The 23,745-nt window shown below is 40.7% G+C and overlaps 1 protein-coding gene across 3 annotated transcripts; it reads left to right on the top strand.

The window, feature by feature from the left end:
* Positions 1–6,951: 6,951 nt before the first annotated feature.
* PRDX4 (peroxiredoxin 4) lies at positions 6,952–23,092 on the top strand. 3 transcript variants are annotated; one of them, XM_061407844.1, is made up of 7 exons: positions 6,952–7,391; positions 13,939–14,056; positions 18,225–18,341; positions 19,034–19,156; positions 20,963–21,093; positions 22,055–22,089; positions 22,982–23,092. In XM_061407844.1, the coding sequence occupies exons 1-7, from the start codon at positions 7,184–7,186 to the stop codon at positions 23,030–23,032; spliced, it is 783 nt and encodes a 260-aa protein (XP_061263828.1). In that variant the 5' UTR covers positions 6,952–7,183; the 3' UTR covers positions 23,033–23,092. The 3 variants fall into 3 exon arrangements, with proteins under 3 accessions (XP_061263828.1, XP_061263826.1, XP_061263827.1); XM_061407842.1 differs by lacking the exon at positions 6,952–7,391 and adding an exon at positions 10,011–10,463; XM_061407843.1 differs by lacking the exons at positions 6,952–7,391; positions 22,982–23,092 and adding exons at positions 10,104–10,463; positions 22,720–22,785.
* The last annotated feature ends 653 nt before the right edge of the window (positions 23,093–23,745 follow it).

Here is a 23,745-nt window from a genome sequence, read left to right as displayed (position 1 = left end):
CATGGAATTCTCCAGGCCAGAACACTGGAGTAGGTAGCCTTTCCCTTCTATGGGGGATCTTCCCAACCCAGGGATAGAACCCAGGTCTCCCTCATTGCAGGCGGATTCTTTACCAGCTGAGCCACAGCGGAAGCCCACAGACTCCAAAGACCAAGACAATAAACAACAAACACTTCCATGTTCTAAAGTGAGGTACTGGCCAGCTTGCCAAATAATGGACTCAAATGGGTTCTGTCACCACTAGCCCACTACCCAACACAGAGATATAAAAGAGTTGAGGTAGAAGAGGGAGAAATGTTACAGAATTGATTCTGTAAGAATAACAAGAAGGTTACTAAAGAAGACATAGCTGAAAGCCATCACATCAGTAGCAGGGTCTGTATGCACCCTGACCATCCAGAGAAGGATGAAAGGATACCGGATTACATGCACATTACACCCCATGTTATACTCCTTAACTACTCCCAAGTTATCCCTCTTTTCGCACTTCTTTCCCCTTTGTCTGCTCTCTCTACTTCTTCCCAAGTCTCCCATGTCCCCATTCATTATGCCGAGTAATAACTACAAAGAATGCAGCAATTCTCTAACTGAAGGCAAGCCCCCAATAATTCAAGAAGACCTTCCTAGGGGTAGTTGGGCAAGGAGAATTACAACAGAATCCATTTCCACATGCTTATTCTATATGAATGGTTTTCTAAGTTAGATCTGTCCACCAGTGAACATCGAGTATATCCAGAATTTTCTCCCTCCTCAGAATCAACTTGTCCCACCTTGACCTACAGGATCTCATCTATATTTTCCCGATACAACACTGTGACATTATAATGCTCCAGAAAAGGGAGTCAAAATTTCAAAAGGTAAAACGTCAAAAGCATCTGGGGTCCTAATCACTTAGTCCACATGAGAGCTCGGGTTAAAATCAACATGGAGACGAGAGGCCCTTGGAGGTACTGGCATACAGTGGTTCAGCCACTGTGGAAACATATTCTGACCAGTCCTCAGTCAAACATACAGCTGTCATGTATAACCAGCAAGTCTAATACAGGTACATATCCAAGAGAATTGAAAACATATGTTTACACAAAAATTTATCCTCAAATGTCAAAGTAGCATTATTCATAATAGCCAAAAAGTATAAATATCCCTAATATGGATCAGCTGATGAAAAGATAAACAAAAAACAGTATATATTTGCAATGAAATATTATTCACCCATAAAAAAGAGTGAAGGCAGAACACAGAGAATTTTTAGAGTAGTAAAAATACTCTGAATGGTATCTTAACAATGAATATATGTCATTACATGTTTCTCAAATGCCATAGAATTTATGACACCAAGAGTGAACCCTAAGATAAATTATGGGCCTTGAGAGACTATGATGTGTCAATGTAGGTTCATCTTTGGTTAAAAAAAAAAAATTTTAAAGTACCACTCTGGTGAGTGATGTTGATAATAGGGGATGCTATGTACATGGGGCAAGGGAATATATGGGAAATCTCTGTACTTTAGTCCCAATTTTTTTGTAAACCTAAATGCTCTAAAAAAAATTAAGTTTTTTAAAAATAAGGAATAAATAACTAACTTGTGCTCCAATATGAATAAACCTTGAAAACATTATGATACATGAAAGAAGTCATTCACAAAAGACCAAATATCATATGATTCCTCTTATAGCAAATGTCTACAACAAGCAAATCCTTAGAGTCAAACAGTTGATTAGTGGTTGTCAGGTGATGAGGAGTAGGGGGAACAAAGAGTGACTGCCAAGAGGTGTGGGGTATCATTTGGAGGTGATGGAAATATTCTGGAATGAGATAGTGGCAATGGTTGCATAACAATAAATGTACTAAAATCCACTAAACAGTATACTTTAAAATGCTGATGTTTACATATGTGAATTTTATTTCCAACAAAATCTGCAAAAATAATGATAAAGAAAATTTATCAGACTCACTGTTTGTGTGGGTCATGAATCCAGGAACTGCTAAGCCAGGTTCTTCTAGCCCAGGACATCCCATGAGGCTGCAGCTGAGATGCCACCAGAGCTGCAGTCATCAGAAGTGACTGGAGCTGGAAGATCTGCTTCCAAGCTGGTGCTGTCACAGGCTGGCAAGATGGTGCTGGGAGGTCCTGGGAGGCCTCAGTTTCTTCCCACATGAGCCTCTTCAGAGGTCACTGGAATGTCCTCATGACTGTGAATGACTTTCCTAGAATGAGAGAGGGACAATGTTGCTACCTCAGGCAAATGACAAAAAGTTGCAGAAAAGTTGTGTCTCCTATAGGCTGAGGATCAGAGGAACTAGTGTCTGCCTCACACAAGTAAATTCTAGAGGCTGAGACTATACTTTCCCTGGCAGAAGGAACAATAAAATGGCAGCCTGAGATGAAACTACACTGCCCACAAATGCAGAGAAATTTGTGTTTCCAGGGAACATACGTGGATCTCACAAAAGACAGTGGCCTGAAACTGTCATAAAAGGAAAAGCAGCAGGGGTGGGGGCACCCAGGGGAAAAAAAGGATCCCAACGCAGGGGTGGGTCACAAAAGCCAAGGGACTGACCAAGAGTCTAAGCAGCTATTCAGAGGGAAAACACTGGATGTGGCAGAGACTGCACTCTGAGGTCCCTTAAGGAACCTGCCAATGTCCCTGGAACAGTCACACAGGGATTTTCTCCATATCAGAGCCCCAGGTCAGACTGCAAATTTGTCAACCATGAGAGGGGGCACCCTTCCCCCACAATCCTGACACTAAGCCCCATTATAGATCCAAAACAGTGTGTGGTCAAATTTACATGTAGACATTTATGTTACCAAGGACTAGTATCTGAGTGCCCTTGGACTTTCAGCTCGATAATAGCAGGACTTTATTTTCTTGGACTCCAAAATCACTGGAGATGGTGACTGCAGCCATGAAATTAAAAGATGCTTGTTCCTTGGAAGAAAAGCTATAACCAACCTAGACAGCATTTTATAAAGCAGAGACATTACTTTGCCAACAAAGTTCCATCTAGTCAAAGCTGTGGTTTTTCCAGGAGTCGTGTATGGATGTGAGAGTTGGACTACAAAGAAAGCTAAGTGCCAAAGAATTGATGCTTTTGAACTGTGGTGTTGGAGAAGACTCCTGAGAGTCCCTTGGACAGCAAGGAGATCAAACCAGTTCATCCTAAAGGAAATCAGTCCTGAGTGTTCATTGGAAGGACTGATGTTGAAGCTGAAACTCCAATACTTTGGCCACCTGATGCAAAGAACTGACTCATTTGAAAAGACCCTGAGGCTGAGAAAGATTGAAGGTGGGAGGAGAAGGGGACAACAGAGGATGAGATGGTTGGATAGCATCACCAATTCAATGGACATGAGTTTGAACAAGCTCTGGGAGTTGGTGATGGACAGGGAAGCCTGGCATGCTGCAGTCCATGAGGTTGCAAAGAGTCAGACACTACTGAGCGACTGAACTGAACTGAATAGCAGGACATGTCTCCTTTGTTACTGCTTTCTCCTAACAACAGCGTCTGGCACAAAGTGGGCGCTCAAAAATAATTCCTGATCCCTACTTCACACCATATACAAAAATTAACTCAAAGAGGATCAAATAAATAAATGTAAAAGCTATAACTATAATAAAACTGGAAAAAAAAACATGGGTTTATATCTTTATGACCTTGAATTAGGCAACAGCTTCTTAAATATGATGCCAAAACAAAAGCAAGGAAAAAATATAAAGTAGATTTCATCAAAATTAAAAACCTTTTGCATCAAAAGACACTATTAAGTAAGTGAGAAGAAAATCCAGATAATGGGAGAAAATATTTGTAAATCATACATCTGATAAGGGTTTAGTATCCAGGCTATATAAAGAATCCTTACTACTCAACAAGAGAAAGAAAATATAACCCAATTATAAAATGAACAAGAGATTTAAATAGACATTTCTCCAAAGGTGATATACATGAAAAGATGTTCAACATCATTAATCAAAACCATGGTACAAATCACTTCACATTGACTAAGATGGCTATGACCAAAAAAAGAACCAGAGTATTGAAGAAGATGTGGGAAAACTGGACCCCTCATACACTGCTGGTGTAAATGTAAAATAGGATGGCGGCTGTGGAAAACACTTTGGCAGGTCCTCAAAAAGTTAAACATAAAGTTATACAGCCCAGCAACTCCAGTCTTAGATACCCAAGAGACCTGAAAACATAAGTTCACATAAGAACTTGTACATGAATGTTTGTAGCATCATCACTCATTTTAGTCGAAAAGCATCAACAATCTGAATATCAATTTGTGAGTGGGGAAACAAAATAGGTATAACCATACAATGTAATATTATTCAGCCATAAAAAGGAACAGAGTATAATACATGCTAAAACATGGATGAACCTAGAAACTATTAAGTTGAAGTGAAAGAAGCCAGATACAAAAGGACAAATATTGTATCATTCTACTTATATGAGGTATCCAGAGTAGTCCCATTCAGAGATAGAAAACAGAAGGGTGGTTTCCAGGAGCTGAGGGGAGGGTAGAATGAGGAGTTACTGCTTAATGGGTACAGTTTCAGTTCAGGAAGATGAAAAATCCTGGAGAAGATGGTGGTGATGAGTACATAACAATGTAAATGTACTTAATGTCACTGTGAAGGAGGAAACAGAACAGGCCCTGTCTTGAAAGCAGGACTCCATCTTGGGCCAGACTGTGGACTTTGAGCTATATGCCCAGTCTCTATGGAAACGACAAACCAACTGGAAAACCAGGCCCCCAGAAGGAAGAGCCCCAGGGCTCGTGCCTAGACTCTCCTAAAGAATACCCTAATTATCTGTGTAACCGAATAGAATCATACATTCTATTATGCTTACTGGGGGATGACCACAGGCCTATTGATAATTGTCCACTGTTAACTACCTAGGCTTAAGGCATATGAACCACGGGTTAACTTTGAGTGTATTTTTCTTTTTCCTTTGTTCAGACTAGTTTCAGGGAATCTTATACACTTAGAGAATATAAGGTTTTCACAAAAACTGGTCGGGGTCCTTGGCTAAGATAAGACTCTGCCTTGGACCCACCAGTGTAATAATAAACTGCACTCCACTATCTGCATTGTCCTTCTGAGTGAGTTTGTTTCCCAGAACGCGTGGCTACAACAACTGAACTACATATACACTTAAAAAGGTTAAAACAGTATTATGCTATGTATACTTCATCACAAGAAAAAAGGAATGAAGTACCAATACATGCTACAACAGAGATGAACCCTACAAACATACTTAAATGAAAGAAGCCAGACACAAAAGGACACATGCAAGATTCCATTTATATGAAATGTCCAGAACAGGCAAATCCATACAGAGAGAAAATAGATTAGTCATAGCCAGGACCTAGGGAGAAGGGAGAAATTAACCACTAACAAGAATGAGGTTTCTTTTTTGGGGTGATGGAAATGTTTTCAAATTAGATAGTGGTGAGCACAAAGTACAACAATACTAACAACCACTGAATTTATTATGCATTTTTAAAGGATAAATTATATGTTTAGTGAATTTTATCTCAAAACAATTTTTAGACAGTAAGTCTTCCCCCCAGGCTGAGGAATGTAAATCCAAGATAGAAACTATCCTTTTTATGACCTTGACTCAGAAGTCATAAGCATTCCTCCTGTTGTATGCATTAGAAGTGAGTCCCTAAAAAAAAAAAAAAAAAAGTGAGTCGTTAAACAAATATCATATAGTAATGCATGTATATGGAATCTAGAAAAATGGTACTGATGAATCTATCCGAACCTATCTGCAGTGCAGGAATAGACACAGGGAGAACGAACTTGTGGACATAGGCGGGGGGCGGGGGTGAGAGAGGAGAGGGTGGGATGAATTGAGAGTGTAACATTGACATATATACACTACCACGTGTAAAATAGATAGGTAGATAGTGGAAAGCTGCTGTGTGACATGGGGCACTCAGCTCAGTGCCCTATGATGACCTAGAAGGGTGGGACGGGGGGAATGGGGTAGGATGCTCAAGAGGGAGGGGACATAGGTATACTCACAGCTGATTCACACTGTTGTACAGCAGAAACCAACACAGCATTGTAAAGCAATTATCCTCCAATTAAAAAATGTTTCTGAGATTAAAAAGAAAAAAGAAAGAAATGAGCCCCTAAGTCTGACTGATGTTCCAAGTCAGGTTTTATACTTATATCATGAAACTCCTATCATTTCAGTTTCACAACATGGGGAAGGTATTAACAACTCCCATCTACAGATGAAACTCAGGCTCCCCAAAGTTAAGTTCATTTCCCCAGGCCACAAGGCCAATAGGTGGCAAAGCTCAGATTGGAACCTAAATACAGCTAAATCCACAACTTGTGCTCTTAACCTCCATCAGTGGTGGTTCTTAACCAGATACATCATTTGTGAAACCATACACGGTTGAGAACCAGCCCCCTCAATATCACTTAAAGCAGCAGTCCTCAACCTTTTTGGCACCAGGGACCAGTTTTGTGGAAGATAATTTTTCCACAGACCAGGTGTTGGGGGATGGTTTCAAAATGATTCAAGCACATTACATTTATTGTTCACTTTATTTCTATTACTATTACATCAGCTCCACCTCAGATTATCAGGCATTAGATTCCCAAGGTTGGGGACCCCTGATTTAAGTCATCATTTCTGGGGCTTGGTCTGTACACTCAAATGTCTTTAAGCTCACCAGGTGTTTCTCTATACACAGACTCACCTCACTGTCTGATGGTTTTGTATTATTAACACGGGCAGCTGATGTCAGCTGGATGGTGAGTGCCTTGGGGCATGGCCCCACCCCAAGCCTCCTTGTGACTGCCACTCTGACAGCACAATGTCTACCCACGGGTGGCAGGTCATCATTGGACAGAAGGATTCAGAGCAACTGCCACCCAGAATGTCAGCTACCAGGGGGTTCCGGTGAGGGGAGCACAGTTTGTGGCTGAGAGCTGGCCTACCTGGCCACTCTTGCCAGTGGGCAGGAGGTTCACTGGGGCCCCCTTTGGTGGGCAGCCCTTGTTGCCAACTTGGGCACCTCAGCTCAGGCCATAACAGAGGTGTCAGGAAATAACACTATCCCCGAGCTTTCTCTCCCAGTTCCTAAATTAAGAGAGCCAGCTCAAGGCCTAGAATTCACTAAGGCTGTGTGGCTGTTTGCCCAACAGTCAGCATGGATCACCGAAGCCGACCTCGGGGCATTGGTCTGAGCCGAGTCCCTGGAACTCAGCCCCGAATTCCTCGGGCCCCAGTCCCCTTCCATGTGGAACAGGAGGCCAGAGGAGAAGATGAATGGGAGGTTCGAGAGCTACCTCGTCCCAGAACGCCTACTCCTATCAACAGGCCACTGCAAAGTGAAGAAATGACAGACAACGTTATGGGTAAGGACATGCTCCCCTATAACCCCCTCTACCACCCTCAGAAAAAGAGAGGTGACTTCCTCCTTTGCCCACAGGAAACAGGTCAGGAAACAAAAAGCAGAGCATATAATGGGTGGGACTGGGGAGAGGGATGAGTTTGTTTCCTATTTGCCTCAAAAGGTTGTCTGGAGGGGTACAATATTCAGCAACCTTAAACTATGACAGGCTATCAGGAACATAAGATGCTATTTACAAAATCAAGTGTATACAATAGCAAATGCTCAGCTGCACCAGGTGCCTTGGGAATCCACATAGATTTTGACCCCAGGGAGCAGACAGTCTGGGGAAACAGAAACTGCTGGATGGCTTTTGCGGGATTCAGAAAGATGACAAGAGCTCACAGGAAAATAGAAGGGGGACATAAAAGCTACCCATGGCTTCCCTCTTTCTAGTGTGCATGCTGTGTGTCTCCCCTCAGTTCTCATCTGCCATCTTAGCTAATAGGTGAGTGATGGGGTTACTTGTCAGAAGATGGAACAATACCATGCCTGGGAGAAAGGGTTTTGTGGGAACTTAGCAAGTCTTGATTTTAAAAGAGTAATACACACCTTGAGACTGTGACTCAAGTCACAGTCTTTGACTTGAGACTCAAATCACCAAACTGTGACTTTTCTACTTGAGTTTCTTCTTTCCCACTGAAAGATAATAATTGAACTCAAGATACTGCTTTTCCGTTAGACCTTTCTTCTCCAAATTCTGCCAGGACTTAAAAGGGCTTACAACTGGAGTCATGGTGCCAGTTCACCCAGCTCACTGCAGGAAAAGGAGAATAAGTATCTGTTGTGAAGTGAAAGTTGCTCAGTAGTGTCTGACTCTTTGTGACCCCATGGACTATACAGTCCATGGAATTCTCCAGGCCAGAATACTGGAGTGGGTAGCCTTTCCCTTCTCCAGGGGATCTTCCCAACCCAGGGATCGAACTCAGGTCTGCCACCTTGCAGGCGGATTCTATACCAGCTGAGCCACCAGGGAAGCCCTAAGTATCTGTTAGAGGTATAAAATCAGCTTCCTAGTTGGCTCAGTGATAAAGAATTCGCCTGCCAGTGCAGGAGACGTGGGTCCTATCCCTAGGTAGGGCATATTCCCTGGAGGAGGAAATAGCAGCCCATTCCAACATTCTTGCCTGGGACAAGAATTCTGTCCATGGACAGAGGAGCCTAGCAGGCGACAGTCCATAGGGTCACAAAGAGTCTGACACGACTGTGCAACTGAGTGTATGCGCGCGCGCACAACACACACACACACACACACACACACACACACAGGCATAAAATTTCAAAGGCAGAAAGGTTACTTTGTGGGGGGTGACGGATAGTAGTGAGGCTCCCATAGAAGAGATGTGCGCGGAAGAATAAGAGGATCTAAAACAGTGCTGACCAGTCCGCCTGCAATGACGGGAGCGCAGGCTCCCTCAAAGCTTTGTGGAAGAGATAGGTCTGGAAAGATGAGGAGCACCTAAAACACTGCTGAGGGCGAACAGGAATGGCTGGGAGAGGGGAGGGTGGTCTAGGAGGGCAGGAGACCCGCCGCGGCCGTCACAAAATCACAAAACCAAGTCGGGCTTCGCTGTGCGGCTTCGCTGAGCACCCTGGGCTTGCCTGCAGGGCGCAGGCGCAAATGCCTCCAGGGGAGGTTGGAGAGTCGCGAGAAGGGGCTGACAGATTGTAGGGGCCAAGGGCCTTCAGCACCTAGCCCATTGCTCTTTCAGGGTCCTATAATGGGCAGAACTAGTTTGGAAAGGGTTGTCACAGGGAGTAAGGATATAAAATGTGAAAGCAACTTAAAACTGATTGGCAGTTGGGAACATTAGGTGTAATTCACAAAATCAAAAGCTTACAATGGCAAATGCCCACCTTGTGCCAGGTGTCTTGGGAAACAAAGCTGAATTCCACATCGATTTTGACCCCCAAGGAGCTGACAGTCTAACAGAGGAAAGAGAAACTGTCGGATGGTTTCTGTGGGATTCAGAAAGATGACAAGAGCTCGCAGGAGACTAGAAGGGACCCCGGGGGCGGGGGAGAGGGGCATAAAGAGTGCAGAAGACTCCTGTAAGATGATGGGGTAATTGTCAGACGATGGAACTACACTGCGCCAGAAGAAAGTTTGGTTTTCTGGGAACTTTTCAAGTTAAAGAATAAGACACCTTTGAGGCAGGCTTACGTCACCAAACTGCCTGTTTGCCTTGCCTGCTGGAGAAGAAATAAATGCTTAGGCCTTTCTTCTCCAAGTTTTCCCAGGATTTACAAACTTACAAGGGCTTCAACTAGGGGTGGAGGTGAGGGGAGTCGTGGCGTTGTTGGCAGATCACTTCAAGGAAAAAAACAGTACCTGTTAGAAGTATAAAGTGCAAGCCATTCAGAGATAAGTTCGTTTCACCTTTTTTGCGGGGGGGAATGGTGTGCAGTGATGAGGCTTTGTGGAAGAGACGAGCGTAAAAGGATGTCTAAAGACGTGTGAGAGAGGGAGCGCGTGAGGCCAGTCACGGCCGCTGTCGCTTCTCAGAGTTAGGCAAAGCGCCCTGCCTGGGCCCGCCCCAGGGCGCATGCGCAAACGCGCGCAAGGGTGATGAGTGGGCGGGGCTGGCAACCACGTGGCTGGGCCGGCTCCCGCCCGGGAAGCGGGCGACAGGGGGAGCGAAGGGGCGGGGGAGTGAGGAGGCGGGGCTGGTCTCGCGAGGCCGCGCTTGGGCTCTAACGAGCGTTGAGCGCGCGGTTGTAGCTGCCTGGCGGCGGGAGAAGTAGCGTTCCAGCCAAGGGACGTGCGACTACACTCGCGTGGTCATGGAGGCGCCGCCGCCGCCGCCGCCGCCGCTACCCGCGACGACTCTGGCCCCTGGCCGGAGCCGAAAGCTCCTGCTACTACCTCTGCTGCTGTTCTTGCTGCGGGCCGAAGCTGTGCGGGGCTTCGAGGCGGAGGAGAGGCCCCGAACCCGCGAAGAGGAGTGCCACTTCTACGCGGGTGGCCAAGTGTACCCGGGAGAGGTGTCCCGGGTTTCGGTCGCCGAACACTCCCTGCACCTCAGCAAAGCCAAAAGTAGGTGGTGCCCCGCCACGGCGGGGTGACCGGTGGCTCCCGGAGGTGGGGAGGGCCAGGGGACACGTGTACCCTGGTTACGGTGGCTACCCGGGGGCCTGGCTTGGGCGGCACCTCCTGGGCTACCTCCGGTCCTGAAGGGGGAGCTTGGTTCTCCTGGGGGGTGAGGGGATGGAGGGGGTTCCAGAGGTGTGAAGAAAGGGGTGGGTTCCACTGATCAGATTTTGGAGGAAGTAGTGGTTACCCCAAAAGCCGCAGATGAGGGAGATGGTGGCCCTGGTCCTGGGCTTGCAGGCGACGAGGATGTTGTGCAAACTAGAACACTTCCTCAAACATCGCCAAGTGCCTGCAGCGCATCGCGTCTGTTTTCAAGTACGATTTCGGAGAATAATGCGCTGATAAGTTGAATAACGATTCACAAAAAGTTTGGATAAACAGAAAAGTGGCTAAACAACGTTTAGCTCAGGAGACCAAACGTTTCATTTTGTTGTTGTTGCATCTTACAAAGAAAACTATTAAAAGCCACCTTCCCAGAGACCTTTAGAGTTAATGGGCATCCTTTGTTTCTCAGAAATGAAGAGCTTGTTACAGGGTGTATTTTGGAGGCTCTTTGTAGGGAAATGCGGAAAAGGAGGTTAGAAGTAATGCATTTGGGTTGATGATAAACCTCGTGGCAAATTTGTGTCCTGCCAGTTTGGCTTTTGATTATTTGCATTTCTGTCCAGTGTACACAACTAATGGCCACTTTCAGAAAAGACACGTCAGACTAAGTGAATACTGAGAAAATTGTGGCCTGCTGCATCTGGATGTTAAGATCAGCCAAAAAGAAGTGGGTAGGGGCTAAAGGATAAAGAGTGTCCCTTGCTTGCTTTTAAATAACCTGCTTTTCCTGCTGACCATCTGGCATTCTGAAGATGTGTGTTTGGCTTTTGTGGTCCAGTTACAGCATGTTCCTTGCCCATGTTCAGTGAAAAAAAGCAGTGCTTCACAGTTATGAATCCCCAGTGTTAAATGGAATGTTGATATGCCTTAGGATGGAGTGGGAGTGATAAATGAGAAAAACGGTTTTGCCTCCTCAAACATCTGCAGTTCTTTCCTACTGCAAGTTATCTTTAGGTTTTTGTTTTTTAAAAAGCTAGTGTTGCACTTTCAAAATCATTATTTCCAAGTCTCATTGCTTTTACTTGCCTCGGAAGATATTTTGAAATATGGCAGCCAGTTAAGTGTTTACTGGCATTACATATATTTCCTATAATGTGCCATCCAAGTCTGCTCATGGAAGCTAATGGTAATAATAAGATTTCCCTCTACCAGCAGACCTTTTCAAATTTTAGGTATTTGCTACATTTCTCTCATGTGTAGGCTCATCTAGAATTACAGGAGCAAGGACCTTCACTCAAAACAGAATATTATGGAGCTATTAAGTTCATACTTTCAGATAATTTTTAGTAACATGAAAAATTATTCATGATCTAATGCTTCCTTTTTTCACAAGTGGGATGCAACAAGATCCAAATTTGTGTTTAAAAACTAGGAGGAAGGACATCAAAATGTTAACAGTAGTTAAACAGATGGGTTATGGGGAAAGGGAATTTAAATATACTTCATACTCCTCTCCTTTTGCTTTGTTAATTATATGATTTGTATTTGGTACAATTTTTGGTTTTTGTTTTCTGGGGGTTTTTTTGTAAGAATATTATTTTTTTTTCTTTTTCTTTTAATTGGCGGCCAATTACAATATTGTGGTAGTTTTGCCATACATTCACATGAATCAGCCATGGGTGTACATGTGTTCCCCATCCTGACATGCGAGTGGTTGCTTTGGGAATTCCATTTATAGATCTTAGCAAACTGCATTCTCTTTGCTCTATAAACTGATGACAGGTTTTTTTTAACTAACACTGCAGTTCGTAAATCAAGAACCCAAAATTTCTCTCCCCAAAAAAGAAAAAGAAAGCCATATCTAGGTACAGTCAAGGATATGAAGGCATGCCTTTCCACCACCTTGCCAAGATTGTTACCATTTAACAAACCTTTACCAATTTGTTAAGCCTAATAATGATAATAAAGCATTCCATCAGTGTCGATAAAAAAGAAAGAACCCAAAAATCAAGATTTTCAGAGCAAACTTTTTCAGTTTTATTGGTTTTCCCAATATGCTAAAATCACTATGGACTATCATTGTAACACATTATTACAACTATAACCTCACACTTGAGTAGTATTTTTAAGTAATATATATAAAGCATATGTAGTTCCATATCCTTCTGCTATCTAATTCTCCCTCCTGGCCTTTACCTAATCAGATCAGGATGTTTTTGTGAGGTAGGCTGCTGGCTCAAGATAAGTAATCAACTGTTATACATTAACTCCACAGAGAAATTAATCGTAAGTGTGTCTCTATTTTCAGAGTTATCAAAAATGCTGGCTGCTATACAAAATATAATAAATGCTATTATAAGCCTTACTTTCTAGGAACCTTAGTCAAACTTGGAAGCAAGTATTGACGTTAATGTATGTAATGGTTCTGAAAGTTTAAGTGCTATCTAAATGTGTTAACAGAATATCAAGGTACATTATTATCAGAGCATGTTGGCTAGACTTCCAAGCATACCCTGACAAGACAGCAGCATGAACTATTCAATTTCCATTAGGTCACTTGTTCAAGAGGGTCTCCTCTTTCAAAGCCTGGAAAATAATCCTATGGTCTAGGATTTTACACTTCTGTCCTGACATATTTGCAGATTTCCTATTCCTTGAATGTAGCAGCAGGTCCTCCATGTATATTCAAGAAACTGGACAAACACTTAAATTAATACATCTGGAAGACTGCCATTAGAGAACGGAAAATCTAATTATTTGAAATGTGGCAAGCTGATTAACTTGGAGGAACTATAATGAAGTATCCTGTAGGGTTTAGTGCAGGGATAGAATGTAGGGGGTCTGTGAGCATGAATAGGAAAAAGAATCTTTATTTTCACTAATCTCCAGCTGAAATATAGCAGTTCTTTCCATTATGAACATCAGCAACAAACCACCTTAGCCTCAGCAGTACTCATTTGTAGTTGTCGCCAAGAAGAATCGCATAGATTTCATACCATTATTACGGATGCTGCAGGTATCCTGAAACATCATTTACACTCATCACAATCTTGAGTAGTTACTAGATCACCGCCAGGTCTTGGAGTTTTAAAGTGTTAAGAAAAAGGACACGAATATTAATATATCACTAGTTTTTTTTTTATAGTTTTGATGATTGCATTTCAATATAATTTATTTCCTTTGAAATTCTAAATATGCTAAATATTTTATGCATTCAGTAACCCTGCAGAAGTCCATCTGCATCACCAGACTGCTAAAAGAGGTCCAAAGATTCCCTCCAAAACCTTGGGTTTAGTGATGTCCTAAAGATGTCCTTCTGTCATCCCACCAACCTTCCCGTCGTTTAAGAACATCATATGTTTTTCTTTCTTAGTTTCCAAGCCAGCACCTTATTGGGAAGGAACAGCTGTGATAAATGGAGAATTTAAGGAGCTCAAGTTAACTGATTATCGTGGGAAGTACCTGGTTTTTTTCTTCTACCCACTTGATTTGTAAGTAATCCATATCATAGCAGCTAGTAATACCTCAGTCATTATTAATCTTTGCTCAGGAGCATCATGTAGTTAGAAATTTCTTAGCACTTGTTCGTAAAGGGCAACCTGAGGTGAGTTTTTTTCAAGAAGGTAATATCTTGAATATATTTCAGAATCATAAATGTGTGATTGTGTTAATGTAATGTAATCATTAGACAAAAGCCACAGTTATATTCATTAAACTCTACTTACTAAGGCAAGAAAATGGACTGAGAATATTTTAGAAACCATTTAAATAGCAAGACTTAGGCCACAAATCTGTTTCTCTGTTAACGTGAATATTTATAAGGCTTTTTATCTGGTGATACCATTTAACTTTGGTTTTATTATTTTTGTTCTTTGCTGCATGTTACTTTCCTGTGATTTGAACATTTTCCTGAAAATATTGGATATGTTTAAGGAATAACACCTATTAACATAAAGTATGATTATGGAGGGGGTTCTCTTTAACTCTGACAGAGCTTTTATAAGTAGAAAGTTGACTCAAAGTAAAGATTCTTGGAGTTTTAGTCACACTGAGGATTTAATTTTAAATTTTTCAAATTCCATGAAAATGAAAAGAATACCAAAGAGAGTTAGCAAAACTTTGATCTTTTCTGTTTGAATATGTTTTTTGGTTACAAAAAGTAAATAGATTATTCAGTCTGTGCCACTGTATACTAAGTTCCTTTCTCCATTAGGAGTAATCTAGAACTATGTAAATATATTTTAAATTTGTAGGGAGGGTATACTTAAGCTCATATCTTTATGTCTATAGACCAGGGGCAGCAAACTTCTTCTGTACAGGGCCAGATAGTAAAAATTTTAGTCTTGAAGTGATCTTCATTGCAACTACTCAACTTTGCCATTATAGCACAAAATCAGATCAGATGAGATCAGATCAGTCGCTCAGTCGTGTCCGACTCTTTGCGACCCCATGAATTGCAGCACGCCAGGCCTCCCTGTCCATCACCAACTCCTGGAGTTCACTCAAACCCATATTCATCGAGTCGGTGATGCCATCCAGCCATCTCATCCTCTGTCATCCCCTTCTCTTCCTGCCCCCAATCCCTCCCAGCCTCAGAGTCTTTTCCAACTCTTCGCATGAGGTGGCCAAAGTACTGGAGTTTCAGCTTTAGTATCATTCCTTCCAAAGAAATCCCAGGGCTGATCTCCTTCAGAATGGACTGGTTGGATCTCCTTGCAGTTCAAGGGGCTCTCAAGAGTCTTCTCCAACACCACAGTTCAAAAGCATCAATTCTTCGGCGCTCAGCCTTCTTCACAGTCCAACTCTCACATCCATACATGACCACAGGAAAAACCATAGCCTTGACTAGACGGACTTTTGTTGGCAAAGTAATGTCTCTGCTTTTGAACATGCTATCTAGGTTGGTCATAACTTTCCTTCCAAGGAGTAAGCGTCTTTTAATTTCATGGCTGCAGTCACCATCTGCAGTGATTTTGGAGCCCCCAAAAATAAAGTCTGACACTGTTTCCACTGTTTCTCCATCTATTTCCCATGAAGTGGTGGGACCGGATGCCATGATCTTCGTTTTCTGAATGTTGAGCTTTAAGCCAACTTTTTCACTTTCCACTTTCACTTTCATCAAGAGGCTTTTTAGTTCCTCTTCACTTTCTGCCATAAGGGTGGTGTCATCTGCATATGTGACGTTATTGATATTTCTCCTGGCAATCTTGATTCCAGCTTGTGTTTCTTCCAGTCCAGCGTTTCTCATGATGTACTCTGCATATAAGTTAAATAAACAGGGTGACAATATACAGCCTTGACGAACTTCTTTTCCTATTTGGAACCAGTCTGTTGTTCCATGTCCAGTTCTAACTGTTGCTTCCTGACCTGCATACAGATTTCTCAAGAGGCAGATCAGGTGTTCTGGTATTCCCATCTCTTTCAGAATTTTCCACAGTTTATTGTGATCCACACAGTCAAAGGCTTTGGCATAGTCAATAAAGCAGAAATAGATGTTTTTCTGGAACTCTCTTGCTTTTTCCATGATCCAGCGGATGTTGGCAATTTGATCTCTGGTTCCTTTGCCTTTTCTAAAACCAGCTTGAACATCAGGAATTTCACGGTTCACGTATTGCTGAAGCCTGGCTTGGAGAATTTTGAGCATTACTTTACTAGCGTGTGAGATGAGTGCAATTGTGTGGTAGTTTGAGCACTCTTTGGCATTGCCTTTCTTTGGGATTAGAATGAAAACTGACCTCTTCCAGTCCTGTGGCCACTGCTGAGTTTTCCAAATTTGCTGGCATATTGAGTGCAGCACTTTCACAGCATCATCTTTCAGGATTTGGAATAGCTCCACTGGAATGCCATCACCTCCACTAGCTTTGTTCGTAGTGATGCTTTCTAAGGCCCACTTGACTTCACATTCCAGGATGTCTGGCTCTAGGTCAGTGATCACACCATCGTGATTATCTGGGTCGTGAAGATCTTTTTTGTACAGTTCTTCTGTGTATTCTTGCCATCTCTTCTTAATATCTTCTGCTTCTGTTAGGTCCATACCATTTCTGTCCTTTATCAAGCTCATCTTTGCATGAGATGTTCCTTTGGTATCTCTGATTTTCTTGAAGAGATCCCTAGTCTTTCCCATTCTATTGTTTTCCTCTATTTCTTTGCACTGATCGCTGAAGAAGGCTTTCTTATCTCTTCTTGCTATTCTTTGGAACTCTGCATTCAGATGTTTATATCTTTCCTTTTCTCCTTCGCTTTAGCCACAGACAATAATAAAGGGGTCTTATACTCCATTGAAAGTTTATACAAAAACGATACGCTAGATTTTGGCCTGTGGGCTGAAGTTTGCTGACTCCTACTCTAGTCCAAACAGAATTCTCATAAAAACGTGTACATTGAGACTGAAACAAACCATGACTCTGCATAATATGTAATCTTTTAAATTAGTAAGAACTTCCTTCTTTCTAATCAATTGTACTATGGCTTGATTAACTAAAATGTGTACTATAACTTCTAATAGAAACACGAAGTAGACATTTTAATGTATATAAAATGATAGGCCTTCTAAATTCATGTTGCTGTAAAACCAAAAAGCAGCACACATATTAAATATATATGATGCTAAACCTGAGTTTTGAAATTAGCCTAACATAGCAGACCGGGAGTTGGTGATGGACAGGGAGGCCTGGCGTCCTGCGATTCACGGGGTCGCAAAGAGTCGAACAGGACTGAGCGACTGAACTGAACTGAGCAGACAAATAAGCTATTTCTCCAGTATTACTTAAAACTCCCTAATGAACAAGACATATCTAATTAGAGCATGATGTTAGCAATGGTCTTCTGGAGCAAGGAGCTAAGAGAGCTTCTGCTGTATGCATGTAATGCCAGCCAAACTGGACCTGGTTAGAGAAAGAAGAATCCTGGGACATTTCCCACAGTCTGCAAGGAAGAAAACCAGATATGTAACCCTTCGGGTTTCTGCCAAAATTTTTATGTTGGGCCAGTAAGAGAAGGAAATGGCAACCCTCTCCAGTATTCTTGCCTAGAGAATCCCACGCACAGAAGAGCCTGGTGGGCTACAATCCATGGGGTCGCAAAGAGTCAGACATGACTGAGCAACGAACACACACACAGTATATCTCTAGGTAACATTTATTGGGATAACAGAAAGGAGGACAAGGGCCAATCATTCTTACCTTTTGGAAAATATTAAAAGTTCATTTTATAGGCCAGATTTCCAAAGATATAATCTGGATTAAAACTGTCTTCTTGTATATGGCAGTCCTCCACTCCAACAACTGAAACGAAAAGCCTATATTGAACTGTGGTCAGAACCTGTCCCCTAAGTCTACGTTTTTCAAACTTTCTTGACCATGACACACAGCATGAAGGCCATCTTTCATTGCTGCCCTATACACTTACACATACATACAAGGTAACATTCAGTCTGTATGCACCAATATAAAGTTTATCAAGACATAATTAAGAACTCTATATTTTTTAATTAAATAATTTGATCCAGTGACCATTTTTTAGACTACTCCATCTTGAGAAGGTTCATATATAAAATTGTTCTTAATGTGCATTTTTATATACTAAAGTGTTTATAAAAACAAAATCATTTGAAACTAAGTATATGTGTATTTTGAGAATAATGATTTTTTTTTATTTCAGCACTTTTGTGTGTCCAACTGAAATCATCGCCTTTGGTGATAGAATTGACGAATTCAGATCAATCAACACTGAAGTGGTAGCATGCTCTGTTGATTCACAGTTCACCCATTTGGCCTGGTCAGTATCTTAAACTTAATATTTATAGGGAAAGAATAGACATACTCTTAAATTATGGGCAGACAACTCTTAACATGACAGGAATATAGTTATTTATCAGACAGTTCAGGAATAAATTTATCTGAGAGCTGCTAGTTCAATGAAAGTACGGTAAAAATGTTTAAAGATTTTATAGAAAATTTCAATTTTGGAAACAGTTCAATTCAAAAGATATAGGGACTCTCCTGGCAGTCCAGTGCTGAGGAATTCACCTTCCAGTGCAGAGGGTGCCCGTTTATTTGCTGCTCAGGGAGCTAAGACTCCACATGCCTCACAGCCAAAAACCCAAAACATAAACAACAGAAACTATATTGTAACAAATTCAATAAAGATTTTTAAAATGCTCAGTACCAAATAATTATTTTTAGAAGATGAAATATCCACAGCAAAAACCACTGAATTCTATGATTATGATGATAAATTGGATAACCTTAATCTGGAGAAATAATTTTTTATATTTACTTTCTAAGAAGCAATGATTAAATAATTTTTAATTCATTAAACATGAAAAGATGTTCCACCTAATTGCAAAAAATTTAAAAGTAAAATGACAAGAGATGCCATGCACATGTTTGTGTACATACGCAAGGAGTGTGGACTGTTTTAATATATGCTGTTTACTTAACCCTGAAAGGTACATTTTCTGTTAACAGGATTAATACTCCTCGAAGACAAGGAGGACTTGGGTCAATAAATATTCCACTTCTTGCGGATTTGAACCATCAGATCTCAAAGGACTATGGCGTATATCTGGAAGACTCAGGCCACACTCTTAGGTACCTTTCATTAGTTGTACATGATGACAAATACAGATATATTTGTAATCCTACTTGAAATGGAATTAGAAGATACAAGGTTTGATCAAGAAATATTTGTTCTACTTGTAAAAATGTTGTAGATACCATTAAAAATAATTGGTGAGTGCCTGACTTAAACTATGTGAGTGTCAAAGACTGTTAGAACTGGAAAATTCTACAGGTCTTCAGCCCTGTCATCTTACATAAAAACAGATTCAGCATTCCAAGAACTTAGCCAAAGTGACTATAGTTAATTGCAGAACCCAGACATGAACCCAGGTCCCCAAACTCTGTCCATTTCTTTCTCTTGTCCAAACTGACTCAAGTAATAGTTTTTCTAAATACAAGTATAGTATTTAGCCAACCTATGCCTCTGGAGTAGGAAAAATTAAGGATATATTTTACTTAACAGCTCTCATTGAGTTACTTGAGCTAATAACTGCTGATGTAATTCTTAGGAAAAAAGGGCAGCTTCAGCTTGAAATACTTGTAATTTTCTTATAATCATATTGAATTGCTTTGCAGTGCTAATAGTTCTTTTAATGTTTTATATAAAGGTGTCAGTATTTTATAATCTTGTGTTTTTTTAGAACTGCTTTATTGAGAGATAATTCACATACCATACAACTCACCCATTTAAAGCATACAATTTAGTAATTTTTAGTATTTCACAGTTGTACAACCATCACCACAATCAATGTTACAACATTTTCATTGCTCCAAAAAGAAATCCCATACCCATTAGCTGTTACTCCCCATTTTACCCAGTCCCCCTCCCCTAGCCCTACACAACCACTAATCTACTTTATGTCTTAATAGTTGCCTATTCTGGACACTTCATATAGATGGAATCCTACAGTATCTGCTCTTTTATGACTAGCGTCTTTCCCTTAGCATAATATTTTCAAGGTTCATCCATATTGAATCAATTTATCCCTGCCAAGTTTCTTTTTGTTTTGTATTTGTCAAGTCTATAATGGTTTCTGCCTAGCAATTATTAACTCCCAAGAATAAATATGCCACTAAAGACTGAGGCACTTTTCAAATTGAAAATTATTTGAACATTAACCAAGTAAATTATCTAATATTAGCAAGCACAGCAAATGTCTTAGTCTCATAGTCTACCAAAGAAGCAGCTCACAAAATCAAAAGAGAAAACAGAAGCTACAATTTGCTACCAAAGAACAGGCAGATTTTGTTTTTATGTGGAGTGCGTGGCTATGAGTGTTATGGAGGCAAGATCAAAATTTCTAATCAGGCTCGCTTACTTCAAAACAGACGTGATCACCTTTTATGAGGATTTTCAATTGTGAAAGTAGTATGTGAAAGAACACAAATATGACTAGTAATTAACAATTTTACCTAAGTTTGACCAAGTTGATCTGGTCTAAGGAGACTGAGCCCTAGTAGGTTCAGAGGTTGAGTTACTCATTCAAAAAAAAATTTTAAGTATTGTAGAATAAGGCTTTGCTATGCAGTTTCATCATTTACAGTACAGTCCCAAATCTAGTACACGTGAAGATTCAACTGTTAATACTATAGTACATCTCAAAGACAAAAACAAAAATTTAATGCTACCATTTAACAGTGATAATCCCAAAATACACAGTAGATAGGTGTGGGTATAGGGGTGTGTGCATGTACATACCAGTCAAGTAGGTAGGTAGTATGATTTTGGCTCTGTATAACATCCTTCTGTTTGAGCAGTACAGGGATTGACAGTAACTAATATTTGTCTTAACTGAGAACAAATGTCCTCATCTTTCCCATTCTTCTGTTTTACAGAGGTCTCTTCATTATTGATGACAAGGGAATCCTAAGACAGATTACTCTGAATGACCTTCCCGTGGGTAGATCCGTGGATGAGACACTACGTTTGGTTCAGGCATTCCAGTACACTGACAAACACGGAGAAGGTGCCCTTTCCTTCTGTCATAGCCTTTGGATTTTTTAGTTTAAGAGATAGCAGCATAATATGGTTTCTTACCTTAAAAGTAATTTTGATGGTTCCAGAGTCTTCTAGTTGTTTTCAAATTATTAGATCTTTTAAGCAAATCAAATTTTAATTATTAATATGAAAGTGCTTTTAACAAAATATCACTAATATATACTACCTACTGAGTAGGATAGAAAAAATATTATTTTCATAGTCTTTGGATAATCTCAGAGAAAAGTTTCTGCTACTGTAATTTTTCCTATTATATTTCTATTAACTTAAAATGTGCCAGCCAATCTGGCCATATCTAGTAATGTAGGTTTTATTTGCATGTTTTACATTATTTAATTTAGCTTTTTTCTTCAAGGTAATTCAGAAATCTTTGAGGTTATTCAGTAACACATTAGTAATCTATTAGTTCATCCTTTCACTCCAAGTTTTTGCAGTAGCCAAATGGTAAACATCAGATTCTTCTTAAAATAGAACGTAGGTTATATATTCCTTTCAAAAGTATAACTCAGTGCCTGGGTCAGGGTGCTGAAACAGTGAACCATGGCATCAGGACCAAATACTGCAGGGCACACAAAGCAAGCTTAAGGGGATGGACATTTGAGGAATTTCACTGTACCCAGACCTTTCAATTCACCAGATTCCCAAACTTTCCAACTTTACTAGAGGAACACTCAATCTGATTTCTTCTGTTATAAATGTAACTAAACATGACTGAGAAAACTGAAAAACAGCTGTCTGCTGATAAGCTCCAGGACTAAAATTTCTTGTTGCAAGCCAGTAAGCTAACAGAACTCAAGTGTTCGGTGGCCTAGAAATGTTCTAATTAATATAGGTTCTATTTTCAGTATCATTTGGAAAAAGAAAAGCTGAGAGTTGCTAGAGAGAATTGAACAGTTTTTAAACTGTCTTTTGCCAATTTTTCCTTTCAGTCTGCCCTGCTGGTTGGAAACCTGGTAGTGAAACAGTAAGTCAAGTTCATTTTTCTGTTAAGGGGATGGCTGGGGCCAAAAAGAAGCCGCCAACCCTGGGATAATCTCTGTTTGTAACAGACCTGCCTTGATTTTGTAAATGACGTAAACATTGCTAGGCACAACTCCTAAAAGAATTACAGGCATTCTTTGGACTGTAAGGAGAGTATCTAAAACTGGGAAAGCAGAATATGGGACTTGATGCTCTGGATTTTAAAACCAAGTATTCAGAGAATTCTGTCATTTAAAAAGCAGAAGGAAGGAAGCGGTGGAGACTTGTTAAATTCAGGGCAAAGAGAAAGGTCACAAGAAAAATTTTTCAGTGTATATATTTAAAAGCTTTACAGAAAATCTGGCTTAACTGACAATGAATCTAATGATTCTCTCCTTGTCATATGAAGGAAGACAAGACTGAAACACATTCTTTCATTTAGGGAGGCTATATAGAGTGTTTCTTTTATTTTGCAGTTTGAGATTAAAAGGTTACACCCTAGACTGCCAAAAAATCCATTTGAGCTCTCTGCCCCCTTTTCAGGTTGTAGCATACCATCACTTCATCAGCAGATTATTTTACAAATGCATTAACATCTGTAGCCATGCTCCCTTAATGTGTTTGATTTAATTAGATCAAACCTGAAGATGCCATGAAAGCCTGGTGGCGAAGAGAAGAGTTATAAGTAAGTTTGGGAGGGCTTGAGTACAGATGTTAATTCAGTAGCAGATCACCTGCCTTCTAAAATAGCTGAGATTAAAATTAGCAGGTAGGACAAATCCAGTTTTTCCTAAATATATATAATTTGACACAAGAAAATAATCTTTACCTTCTTTAGTCAAGAGATGGACAACTATTATCAGACTACTGATGATGTACATTGTCTTCTTCAACAGATAATCCCAGATCCAGCCGGAAAACTGAAGTATTTCGATAAGCTGAACTGAAAATACTTCCTCAGGTCACAATGCTTGAAACTTCTCAATAAAACTCAGTGTGTGTTACCACATTGTGTTATAGTAGTAGTTTCTCGAATAATAGAAAAATCCATGTCAGGAGCCAAAGGTACTTGGTGTCATTAGACACTGATACCAAATTCTCTATCTTTCCAAAACATGAAATGTCAGATTGACTCAAACTAGTAACAAGAGTACTAACTGACATTTACGGAGTACATGCCATGGGCCAGGCATTGTTAGGAGGTTAGGTGCATTTTTTTTTCACTTAACTCTCACAGTAACTCTTTGAGTTCTTTATTTCACAGATGAGGAAACAGCTTGCAAAGGTAGAATCAGTCTTTGAACCCAGATAGGCTAATTCTAGTTTCGGGGCTCTTTACATTCCTCTGTGGCTCACCTCTGAGGGCAGCTGGAAAGAACAGGTTGTGAGCACAGTCACCTTCCACTGTGTCTGGTAGACAGTGGACCCCAGACTCTGCTCTGTACCCAGCATAAAGCCCTTTGGTTCTCTCTTTTATCTAAATTTACATTTTCAGCTTGTACCAAAATTATAAGAAAGAAATATTTGTATTTAGTTTACAGTGGGAGTTCCCTGGTGGCCTGGTGGTTAGAATTCCAGCCTTTCCCTGCCATAGCCCGATTTCTATCCCTGGTTGGGAAACTGACATCCTGCAAGCTGCACAGCATGGCCAAAAACAAAA

The sequence above is a fragment of the Bos javanicus genome, chromosome X (assembly GCF_032452875.1).
Source record: "Bos javanicus breed banteng chromosome X, ARS-OSU_banteng_1.0, whole genome shotgun sequence".
Taxonomy (NCBI): Eukaryota; Metazoa; Chordata; class Mammalia; order Artiodactyla; family Bovidae; genus Bos; species Bos javanicus.
The sequence above is the reverse complement of the archived record's forward strand: the minus strand, read 5'-3'. Positions and strand labels throughout refer to the sequence as shown.